Raw genomic sequence first — 12,419 nt, forward strand, 5'->3', positions numbered from 1 at the left:
AGGAATGATGGAAGGGAGGAAGAAAGGAAAAGAGGGAAGAAGAAAGGAAGGGAAGGAAGGAGGAAAGGAAAGAAGGAAGGAAGGAAGGAATGATGGAAGGGAGGAAGAAAGGAAAAGAGGGAGGAAGAAAGGAAGGGACGGAAGGGGAAAGGAAAGAAGGAAGGGAGGAAGGAAGGACGGAGGAAGGAAGGAGAGAAGGACAGAGGAAAGAAGAAAGGCAGGAAGGTAGGGAGGAAGGAAGGAAAGAAGGAACAGTCAAAACAGACGGGGTCAGTTTGACCCGGGAGGACGACAGGAAGGTTAATGAGCCGTTTCTCTTATTATAACGTGATCATTACATAGTCTGTCCACCAGAGGGCAGCGAAAAGGAGATTCTTCAACTGTAAAATGTAAAATGAGTTTGTTTGTGTCCATGTGGTTTAGTTTAAATTTAAAGGGTTAAAATGTAAAATTAAACGTATGAATAACTTCACACATTCTTTTTTTGTGGATCCAGCATCAAATTTCTGCTTTTAATCCATTTAGAGAGAATATATTAGAGGATTATGGTAAAAATGTCTAAGTGGTGTAACCATAAAAACTTTGTACCAAATAATTGAACGTTGCTTAAAAACAGTAAATAGTCAATAAAACACCATATCAACTAGTTTGGCATGATCTTACATCCTTCCTTCCTTTCTTCCTTCCACCATATCAACTAGTTTGGCATGATCTTACATCCTTCCTTCCTTCCTTCCTTCCTTCCTTCCTTCCTTCCTTCCTTCCTACCTACCTAACACCATATCAACTAGTTTGGCATGATCTTACATCCTTCCTTCCTTTCTTCCTTCCTTCCTACCTAACACCATATCAACTAGTTTGGCATGATCTTACATCCTTCCTTCCTTCCTTCCTTCCTTCCTTCCTACCTACCTAACACCATATCAACTAGTTTGGCATGATCTTACATCCTTCCTTCCTTCCTTCCTTCCTTCCTTCCTACCTTCCTACCTACCTAACACCATACCAACTAGTTTGGCATGATCTTACATTATAACTTTTATATTAAATAAAGCTAATGGAATACTATTGTTCTAAATATTACATTTAACCTGGGTAACCATGGAGACCAGGAAACATTTACATTATTAGTATAAGTCCACTTAAATACACTGTAGGTGATAAAATATTTAATATGTATCATTCTTTTGTGGTTACACCATTTGACATTTTCAGGAGCATTCAGTCTTACTTTTGGTAAAAAATGGTGCAAATGTCATTAAAATGATATAAAACCAACAAAAATACTAAATGTACATTTTAATAAACCTGATGCTGCTTTTAACACTAGTTGTAACAGATGTTTGAATACTCGTCTTATCAACCTTTATTTGTCACTAACCCATATTTCTTTTGTTTTAACATTGATAACCTCAGATACATGGCCTTGTTTAGACTCCTCTTCAGTGAATATCTGTTTTAAAATAATAAAAAAATACAACTTCATTTAATTATTTGAATTTCAAAACTAGTAATTTGATGTTAATGAATAATTAAAATGGGCAGGAAGGCAGGTAAAGACTCAACGTGACCTATTTATCGGATCTGGTTTTTGGGTTTTCAAACAGATATAATCTGATTGTCGGATACTTTGGTTGGCCGACATTTTGACAGTCAAAACACACACACACACACACACACACCCACACACACACACACACACACACACACACACACACACACACACACAGTACTCACCCACAGCTGGTCGTCCATGCCCGGAGGATTTTTCTTGATGAAGGCTCCGTAGTAGGTTGCGATGTTTCTGTGGTGGCTGTATTTCTTCAACATGTTGATCTCTGCTTTAATCTCCTCCTCCTCATCCTAACACACACACACACACACACACACACACACACACACACACACACATACACACACACACACACACACACACACACACACACACACACACACACATACACATACACACACACACACACACACACACACACACACACACACACACACACACACACACACACACACACACACACATATAAGTCCATAAAAACAGCCTCATGCTAATCTGTAGAATCAGTGCTCAGTGAAATGTGATGACCCTAATCCTGCAGGATTTCAGATGAACTCGACCCGACGTTTGACCCGCTGACATTTCTCTCCTTCTTCTCTGCGGCCGCTCGTATAAAAAGATTTTCATAAAGCTGTTGATAAGACGCCTCCGACTCAAAACAAGGTCGCATACGGTCAATTAGATTTCCTCTTCCTCGATAAAGGGTTTTAAAGTTCGTGACATCATCTCGATGTAAAGACGGCAGGCTGAGTGGGATCAGAGAGGAGATACTGCTGCTCATATCAACCAGGAAGTCAACAGATATTAAACATTTTATCTGACAGGTGATTCATTTTCATTCAGGTTAATAGGTAACATCTCTGAGTCCTATAAAACATCCATGGCTGCAATAATCTGGTGATTAATACATTAAATAAAGTAAAAACTAGAACAGAGGAGCTTCTTAACTCTCCTTTGACCCGTTTTAAACATGTTTTTATGTCAGAAATAAAGATTTATTTCATGTAATAATGGAGGGTTTTTATACTAGATTCTTTGCAAGTATAATCATCACTACTTTAATCTAACTAAGTGATAATTTATACTTTATACTTTATTATAAACATTAAAACCAGACTGGAACAACAGCTGTGATTAAGTGCAGCCATCAAATATATGAAATGGTTTAATAACTGTTTGTGATAATCCATCAACATATTTTCCTCTGATGTTAAATTTAGTTAAAATAATTCAGAATTTCTGCTTTTTTTAAACTCAAAATTTAAGTCTACTTTCATTTAAATGAGGTATTATGACAATAATGTCTAAAAATAAGTGTAAAATAAAGTAAAAATTAGAACAGAGGAGCTTCTTAACTCTCCTGTTGTCCTCAGGTCAACTTATGTCAGAAATATAGATTTATTTCATCTAATAATGGAGGGTTTTTATACTAGATTTGCAAGTATAATCATCACTACTTTAACTGAATTGGGTGATAATTTATACTTTATACTTTGTTATTAACAGTCATATCAGACTGGAACAACAGCTGTGATTAAAGCGATGGTTCAGCACCTACAGATGTCTAGATGTGCTGTGCGGGATCTCGCGAGACCACACGGTATTTCAGTGATCGGGTGATATTTCCACAATGTTTCCAGCTTTAGCATTAGCAGCAGAGTAAAAGCCATCAGGTAAGTGTTATTTTAATAAACTCCTGGTGTAAATACAAACTTTCCAATGCATGGATTTATGAGTAAAGACCTTGTTTGTACTACTGTAGAAGTTTGATAACAATCCAGGCATTATTAGTGGGGTCATTTACCAGATACACTGGTGGTCCCGTTAGCGCCTGTGCTAAGCTAACTCCACTATTTTATATTAGATAGACTTCATGGTGCATATGACGCTAGGTTGAAATTACGCCGAACCATCGCTTTAAAGCCTGTGTAAAGTTTCTTTGTTTCAATGTACGCACCTGCGGCTTATAGACATGTGCAGCGTGTTTATGAGTAAAGAGTCTATTTGTACTACTGTAGAAGTTTGATAACAGTCCAGGCATTATTAGTGGGGTCATTTACCCCATAGATACACTGGTGGTCCCGTTAGCGCCTGTGCTAAGACATTCAGCTGATGGCTCTAACTCCACTATTTCTAGACCAAATGAAAATGAACGGCTGAGGCGCTGATTAGATAGACCTCATGGTGCATATGACGCTAGGTCCAAATTACGCCGAACCATCACTTGAAGTACTGAAATGGTTTAAAATAAAATAAAATAATTAATAATTTCTGCTTCTTTTAAAACTCCAAAAATAAGTCTACTTTCATTTAAATGAGGTGTTTTGATAGTAATGTCTAAAAAATAAGTGTAAAACTTTTGGCAATAAGTTGAAATGAAGGGTGATGATTTATACTTTATGCTTTATTAACAGTCAGAACTGAGCCAGGAGGACAAGAGTTGGACAGCAGGGAGGTTAAAATCCACAATGATTGGAGGAAGGTTGTTGCATCGTGTCAACACTCTGACTTCTTCTTTATGACAACAGATAAAAATCTCCAAACTTCCTCCAAAAAACCTTTAAAGAGCATCATGATCAACTGCTCTGCATGTTCCAGTAAGTTAGATCCTGTATTTGTCTGAGATACTACAGTGTTACTACTAAAACTAAGGCCAATCAGCTGGTAGGACTTATAATGCTGTATTTATATTATAATGCTGGTGAGCTGCTGCACCAAACTCTGATGACTTTGTATATGTGAGAAAGTCACGTCAAAGTAAATAAATGAGTTTCATCTTTGAAGGAGAAATAATATTAATAGTAAGATAAATATAGCCTCGGGTCTGAGGTCGGGTACGCCTCTGAAATACTGCAGGACCAGGCTGTAGTGTGTGTGTGTGTGTGTGTGTGTGTGTGTGTGTGTGTGTGTGTGTGTGTGTGTGTGTGCATTACTTACTCCTGTGACGTCCATGACCTTGATTGCAGCAAGCTGTCCTGTTTTGACATGGCGACCCTGAAAGAGAAAGACAGAGAGGCTTATTAAGATCTAAAATAACTGATGAAGATCTGCATCACTTCATCATCGTCAGTCACTTTGTATTTTGTATTTTCGAGGTCACATCATTAATGGTTAGGGCTGGGTATCTGTACTTGATACCATTTAAGATATTGACCAAGATTAATCGATACCAAGTAGAATCTAAACGTTTCCCGTCAATCGATACCTGCAATCCATCCTTTTTGCACCCAGAACTAGAATACATGACTATCTGTACGGACTTGCTCACAGCCAATCAATTCAAGCGTTCTTGGATTTAATGCATCATGTGATTGGTCTGTGGTGGTGAAGTCGTGGTGAATTTGAGTTAGCGCGGTTAGCAGTTTAGCAGCTAAGATGCCTCTTAAACGCTCTAAAGTGAGTCTACACTACACGCCTGTTACACACATAGACTGTATAAAAGAAATGGACGTAACATCCGTGACGTCACCCATTGGTTTGTGGACTGCTGCTCTGAAGCCAATAGTTTCTAATCTGGGCAGCGCCATCTTGAAAATGTCAGGTGCATGCTGGGAAAAATAAAAACACAGATTCTACTTATATGGGCATGAGGCGGGGCCATGGGCGGAGCGGGGAGGTTGCTATGGTTGCGGGGGCTGGATCTCGAGGACATTGGTCAATCAACCTGTCAATCAGGACGTAGCCACGCCCTAATGCATACCCTGCTTTATCGTCACATATAAAATCAGGGAGGCCAAAATGTCCCAAATGAACATCATACTGCATTGAAGAAGGCTTTAAACTAGCGATTGAGACCATAAACACATTTTGAAAACGTTTACTGAGGTTAGAAATCAAGTGAGAAGTTGGTGAATTCTCCATTGACTTGTATAGAGACGGTCGCCCCCTGGTGGCCTTTTGATAGAATGCAGTTCTAAGTTACTTCCTGGTTGGCTTCATTTCAGAGGACCAGAACTCCCCGCCTGAGTGGCACAAAAAGTCATGCACGAACGAGATCAACAGGTCAAGATTGAGCAGAATGAAGTATATATTCTCCCATATAAGACGCAGGAGGTTAAAGCTTCCATTCACATGATGGATGAAGTATGAATATCGGAATCACTATCGTATCGTACCAAAGAGTTAGACATTACTATCACAGAAAAGGTTTTTGTTCAAAGGCACTTTATCAAATAACAATCACACTAGGCATGGGCCGGTATGAGATTCTGGTGGTATGATAACCATAAGCAAAAATATCACAGTTTCACGGTATGGCGGTATTACGATTACAGCTCTAAAATGTTCCTAAAAAGTAAGAAAAATAAAGACAGACATGTTAATTTAACCTGAATCTGTAATGACAGTGTGAGGGGTCGTGATACTCTACGCTGCAGCTGCACCACCTGAGGAATTTCTGACCAGCACTTCCTGTCTTTGACCAGCACTTCCTGTCTTTGACCAGACTAAAAACAGCTCATACCTTAGAGTTAGGAACGGTATGACAGAAAATTTGGCGGTTTCGGTTATCGTGGCTTTTCATATCGTGGTATACCTTGAACACGGTTATCAGCCCATGCCTAAATCACACCTTTATAAAAGATTCATTTATTTCCTGAGATACTAAATAAAGTTTCCCCTGAGGTATAAAAGCACCATGCCATGTAGAATTAAAAAGCTTTGTTTAGACTCGAGGATAGAAATAAGAGTCACGTCTCATCGTCTGTAATCATGAATAGTTGAGAGGAACATGCTGCCGTCAGCTATGAAGAGAGAACACAACAATGCAGGATGGAAAGAAGTCTCAGTTGATGGTTCAGTACATGAGATAATAAATAAGATAATTGTTCCCAGAGTTAGTTTAAAGCAGGGGTGTCAAACATGAGGCCCGTGGGCCAGAACCGGCCCGCCAAGAGGTCCAATCCGGCCCAGTCTCCTTCTTCCTCTTTTCCTTCCTTCCTTCCTTCCTTCCTTCCTTCCTTCCTTCCTTCCTTCCTTCCTTCCTTCCTTCCTTCCTGTGTTCTTTTCCTTTCTTCCTTCCTTCCTTCCTTCCTGTGTTCTTTTCCTTCCTTCTTTCCTTCCATCTGTCCTTGCTCCCTTCCTTCCTTGCTCCCTTTCTTCCTTCTTTCTTGTCTTCTCTGCCTTCCATCTGTCCTTGCTCCCTTCCTTCCATGTGTCCTTCCTCCCTTTCTTCCTTCCTTCCTTCCTCCTTCCTTCTCTTCCTTCCATCTGTCCTTCCTCCCTTTCTTCCTGATTTCCTTCCTGTATTCTCTTCCTTCTCCTCCCTCTTTTCCTTCCTTCCTTCCTTGCTTGCTTCCTTCTTGTCTTCTCTTCTCTTCTCTTCTCTTCCTTCCATCTGTCCTTCTTTCCTTCCTTTTAGTGATTCGGCCCACATGAGATCAAATTGAGCTGTATGTGGCCCTTGAATGAACATGAGTTTGACACCCCTGGTTTAAAGCCAAATCAGATATATATCGAAAGACACGCAGATGTTTTGGGGGGGGGGGGGGCTTTGTTTTTTTAAACCCGAGGTGAGTCAATCCTAAAAGCTGAGCTCATACATACATCACACACGAGTATTTCTGCCATGACTGCACATTATTTTTGCCACGCTGGACTCCAGAAACAGTCCAAATTTAGACGTCTGGATCCCTCTTTTTTTTTTTTTAAAGTCACAGTCCTGCTTTTATTTCAGCTCTCTGCGGTAAGAGTCATGTGCCGACTACAACAACAGATACAAAGGTTTATTACTGCAGAAATAAAAGCAGTCTGACATGAGCTCTTTTTTATGGTATTAACTTCCTGTCGTCCTCCCGGGTCAAATTGAACCCGTCTCTTTTGACTATTCCTTCTTTCTTTCCTTCCTTCCTTCCTCTCTCTTTCTTTAATTTTTCCTTCGTTCTTCCCCTCCTCCTATACTTCTTTCCTTTCTTCCCTCCTTACTCCTTTCCTTCCTTCCTTACTCCTTTCCTTCCTTCGTCCCTCCTTTCCTTCCTTCCTTCCTTCCTTTCCTTCCTCCCTCCCTCCTTACTTCTTTCCTTCCTTCGTCCCTCCTTTCCTTCCTCCCCTTACTTCTCTCCTTCCTTCCTTCCTCCCTTTCTTCTCTCCTTACTTCCTTCCTCCTTCCCTCCGTACTCCTTTCTTTCCCTCGTTACTCCTTTCTTTCCTTCCTTCCTTCCTTCTTCCTTACTCCTTTCCTTCCTTCCTCCCTTCCTGCCTTCCTTCCTCCTTTCCTTCCTTCCTCCCTTACTTCCTTCCTCCTTCCCTCCTTATTCCTTCCTTCCTTACTCCTTCCTCCCTTCCTTATTTCTTTCCTCCCTCCCTCCTTCCTTACTCCTTTCCTTCCTTCCCCCCGTCCTTCCTCCCTCCCTTCCTCCTTTCTGTCCTTCCTTCTCTCCTTTCCTTCCTTCCTCCCTCCCTTGCCCTGAGGACAACAGGAGGGTTAATTAAAGACAGATTAAAGTAAATATAAAGACATGCTGTGTGATAATTATATGAAGCTATAAACCAATTCTTACATAATTAGTTAATTGGCTTCAATCAAATCTGATGCTGTGATAAAGAGAACTGTGTCTGCATGTGTTCAAACCACACTGACTTCTTTTTAAGCCTCATTTCTGATAATACTATTACAGACCAGTGTGACATAAACTCAATAATACTCACACCTGAATCCTGCACATGAGGTGATATTTAGTTCATGAGGTTTTCACTCGATGTAAGACTGTCTCAAACTGAATATCAGTGTGAGTTCATGCTCAGGTCACCAGTCATTAATCCTGGAGATCTATTGCCCTGCATGTTTTAGGTCTCGCTCCACTCTAATGAACGCGTTATCAAGCCATTAACGAGCTTCAGCTGCTTGATAACGAGTTAATAATTAGAATCAGGTGTGTTAGAGTGGAGAGAAACCTGAAACATGCAGGACAGTAGATCTACAGGAGTAGAGCTGGAGATCACTGCTTTAATAACTGGTTAGGGTCCTCGAGTCAAGGAAGGGAGGGAGGAAAGGAGGGAGGAAGGAAGGGAGGAAGAAGGAAGGAAGGAAAAAGGAAGGAAAGGGAGGGAGGAAGAAGGAAGGAAAGGAGGGAGGAAGGAAGGAAGGAAGGAAGGGAGGGAGGAAGAAGGAACAGTCAAACCAGACGGGGTCAATTTGACCCGTGAGGACGACAGGAAGGTTAAAGACTAAAGATCACGTTCGATTCTCACATCAAACACAACATCAGTCGAGACAACAGCATGAACTCTGCAGATCTCTAAAGTCATCTGAAACTCACAACTTGTTCCAGGAATTAAAAATAAAACCTGTAGAAAATCAGTTTCCTGTTAACCATAACTTTGTCTCAGTTTCAATCATCATGTGTCCATCATCACAGTATCACATCAGTAGCATTGTTGCATTGCATTGTATTATATTGTCTCCTGGGCCGCCTGTGCAATATACACTGTTTTCATCTGTCCCTTTTATATTGAGTTTTATGCATCTTGTATTTTTAACTTGACTCTTTGAACGACCGCACCAGAGTCCCTATGTGTGTACTGTTTATGCACAAATGGCAAATAAAGTTCTTGAATGTTGAATCTTGACATCCTGACATGCTCCTGAGCAAGGCACCACAGCAGAGCCTTTTGAACCCCTAAATCAAAGTGCACCAGACGACCGGGTTTTAAAAATGCATCTTATTTTGTGGCTTCCTGTTGACGCCACATCCTGCTTTGAGTACACCGACCCCAGCACAGAGTAAACTTTAAGCCCCACCCAGGAGTTTTTCGGGGCGGCTCTGAGTACAAACCTCCAAGGCAGAGACTCGTTTAACCCCTGTGAAAGTTTCGACTCATTGTATGTCAGGTGCGGTTCCTCCTATGAACGTCACGGCCCTTTAAAATTACCCCAAACTTCCTGCAGTGGTTAGGGTTAGGGTTAGGTGGAAATGGAGCTCTAGGTACATTTGACTCTACAAAGTGATCTCAGGCTTGTTCTCACAACCTCAGGTCACACATTCATTTCAAAATACCTCCTGTCAGAACTGAAACTGGAAAATCAAGCCTCTCTTATTAACCTGGAACGATCTTTAATCCAAACTGAAACTAGAAACCTTTGTCCCTGAACCTTTTTATTTCTGCCTGTTGTTCTGATTCTATATATTGTCGCTCTGTTGTCCTGTTGCATGTGTGATGCTGTTAACTGACCCTGAGTCTGTTAGAAACCTCATCCTTTCCTACTACTCGTGCTAACTCTGACATCATGTGAAGTATGTAGTGTGTTTAACTGCGTAGTATGTGATTTAGAGTATGTGAGAAGTTCCTGGATGGTTTACTAGATTCTCCAGAAATGCAGAGTATGCATCAAGAGCTGACTACTCACACTCACATTACCCAAGATGCAACGCTACTACTCACACTCACATTACCCAAGATGCAACACAACTACTCACACTCACATTACCCAAGATGCAACGCAACTTCTGAACAAAATAAAACAAACATCACAGATCACCACCTCGCTGGTTTCAAGTTAGCTACAGCGAGGGTATGTTCGCTTCCTATTTTCAAAATAAAAGCATAATTTCCATCGTTATGGTTTTCTTAATAATAAAGGGCAACGGGTGTTTTATTTTGTGAAAATGACAGGAAGTGCGTTACTCGCTACGGCTAACTTGAGTGGCTCCGTATTCTCAGGAACAAAACTTTAAACAGGTGTTATTTGGACAAATTAGCGTCACATTGTGGATCTAAAGGGCTACTTTACTTTCTTCCTAAAAAGGTTAGAAATGTGGATAAAGTGGTTTATTTACAGAGTTAGATTTCAGCTCGGGTAGGAACCAAATGCATTGTGGGTAATCGTGTAGTTTACTACAGTGTAAACGGTCTGCTTACTATCTGGTCCTTTAGTGTGTAGGATAGAAGTATGTAGTATAGAAGTATAGAAGTATGTAGTATAGAAGTATGTAGTATGTAGTATAGAAGTATGTAGTATAGTAGTATGTAGTATAGAAGTATGTAGTATGTAGTATAGAAGTATGTAGTATGTAGTATAGAAGTATGTAGTATAGAAGTATGTAGTATGTAGTATAGAAGTATGTAGTATGCAGTTTGGAACACAGACCCTGTCTTGCAGAAGAGGTTTTAATCTCAATGTGACTTCCTGTTTAAATAAATAAAAAATGTTTAACACCGCTGCTTTAACATGCTTTGACTCTGCTTCATGAGTCACATGAGTCAGCAGATTTCTCATATTCTGCCTTTTAAAAACCTTTCCTATCCAACCTCTCCGTTTTAACTGGCGACCCCTCAGCGGGGCCACGAACCGCGTGTTGGGAACCTCTGCGCCGCAGCTGCCAATCGAAGCATTTAAAATCCGACAGCGAGTCTCCTTCACTAAACTCTGAAGTCAGTATCACAGCTGTTAAAGCGAGAAAGTGGGAATTCATCCACCTCACCAGCACTACAGCAGCCCAACACACACACACACACACACACACACACACACACACACACACACACACACACACACACACAGCACCATTTCCTCATGGTAACCTAGCAACAGGCCTGGCAGGTTGTTTTGTGAGGGCAACGAATGGGGGTTGATGGAGGCAAAGTGATGGCTGTGTGTGTGTGTGTGTGTGTGTGTGTGTCTGTGTGTGTGTCTGTGTGTGTTACAGTGTGTGTGTTTGTGTGTTACAGTGTGTGTGTTTGTGTGTTAGAGTGTGTGTGTGTGTTTGTGTGTTAGAGTGTGTGTGTTTTAGAAGGCCATGATATTTCACACTCTGGGTCACAAGCACATGCGAGTTGTTCAGACAGACACACAGACAGACACAGACAGACACACAGAGACACACACACACACACACACACACACACACACACACACACACACACACAGCGTCTGGTTACTTGGTGTTGCATCAGATACTGAGTGTATCTGACAGGCTGTAACCACCTCAGAGTACGGACAGCGTCTTGTTCTTTTTCACATCTTTCTGTCTCTCTTTGTGTTTCTCATCTTCTTTATATCACTCTCTCTCTCTCTCTCTCTCTCTGTCTCTCTCTCTCTGTCTCCCCCTCTCACTGTCTCTCTCTCTGTGTCTGTGTCTCTCTCTCTGTGTCTGTGTCTCTCTCTCTGTGTCTGTGTCTGTGTCTCTCTCTCTCTCTCTCTCTTCTCTCTCTTTCTCTCTCTCTCTCTCTCGCTCTCCCTCTCTCTCTCTCCCTCTGCCTCTCTCTCTCTGTCTCTCTTTCTCTTTGTCAGTCGTCGGTGTCTCCGTCTCAGTCTGCAGCAGAAGTCACACAAAGAGCAAATCTCAAATAAAAACAGCGCAAAAAAAGAGAAAATGAAGTCAGAATATACGTTCGTCTGAGGTGAAACTAAAAACATGAACAGACTGAGTGAATAAATGATGACGACCATGAATCATCTGATCTGTGTGAAGCGATGATGAGGAGGAGACTGTAACCTTCCTCACATCAATACATTAAGAACTAATAGAAACATCATATTTCCATCCTGTTTTCCATCGTTAGAGCTTCGACTGACGCTCTTTTAAAGATGGACGGCAGGATAAATAGTTTTGAGGGTCAAACAACCTTCACGAAATGACACAACCCTCACTGTCAGAATTTGATTAATTTGGTCTGATAACATTCAGGAAGTTTAGAGACTACAGACTAGAGAGGTGTTTAGATAAAAATTCAAAGATCAACGAGCCAACAGCATCGAAATACAAAATGAAAACATCTATCATCATCATCTTTAAGACGTGCCTTTATTTTGAAATTCCCCTGGCACATCAGTCTCATACCAAGGGCACACAACTCCAAACAAATGAAGATCCTGAGCAGCTTTTTTCCACAAAAACTAAAAACCTAT

The 12,419-nt window shown here is 41.0% G+C and overlaps 1 protein-coding gene across 1 annotated transcript in view; it reads right to left on the bottom strand.

Annotated features, from left to right (window-relative positions):
- The window catches only part of LOC128382804 (traf2 and NCK-interacting protein kinase-like), a 48,710-nt gene extending 44,081 nt beyond the window's left edge, over positions 1–4,629 (bottom strand). The window contains exons 1-2 of the mRNA XM_053342809.1: positions 4,511–4,629; positions 1,738–1,863 (exon numbers count right to left, since the gene is read on the bottom strand). Of these exons, the coding sequence (XP_053198784.1) occupies positions 1,738–1,863; positions 4,511–4,525 (141 nt within the window). The 5' untranslated portion in view covers positions 4,526–4,629. The remainder of the gene's footprint in view (positions 1–1,737; positions 1,864–4,510) is intronic.
- Between the last annotated feature and the right edge of the window lie 7,790 nt (positions 4,630–12,419).

Source organism: Scomber japonicus, chromosome 21, assembly GCF_027409825.1.
Source record: "Scomber japonicus isolate fScoJap1 chromosome 21, fScoJap1.pri, whole genome shotgun sequence".
In the NCBI taxonomy this organism is placed as follows: Eukaryota; Metazoa; Chordata; class Actinopteri; order Scombriformes; family Scombridae; genus Scomber; species Scomber japonicus.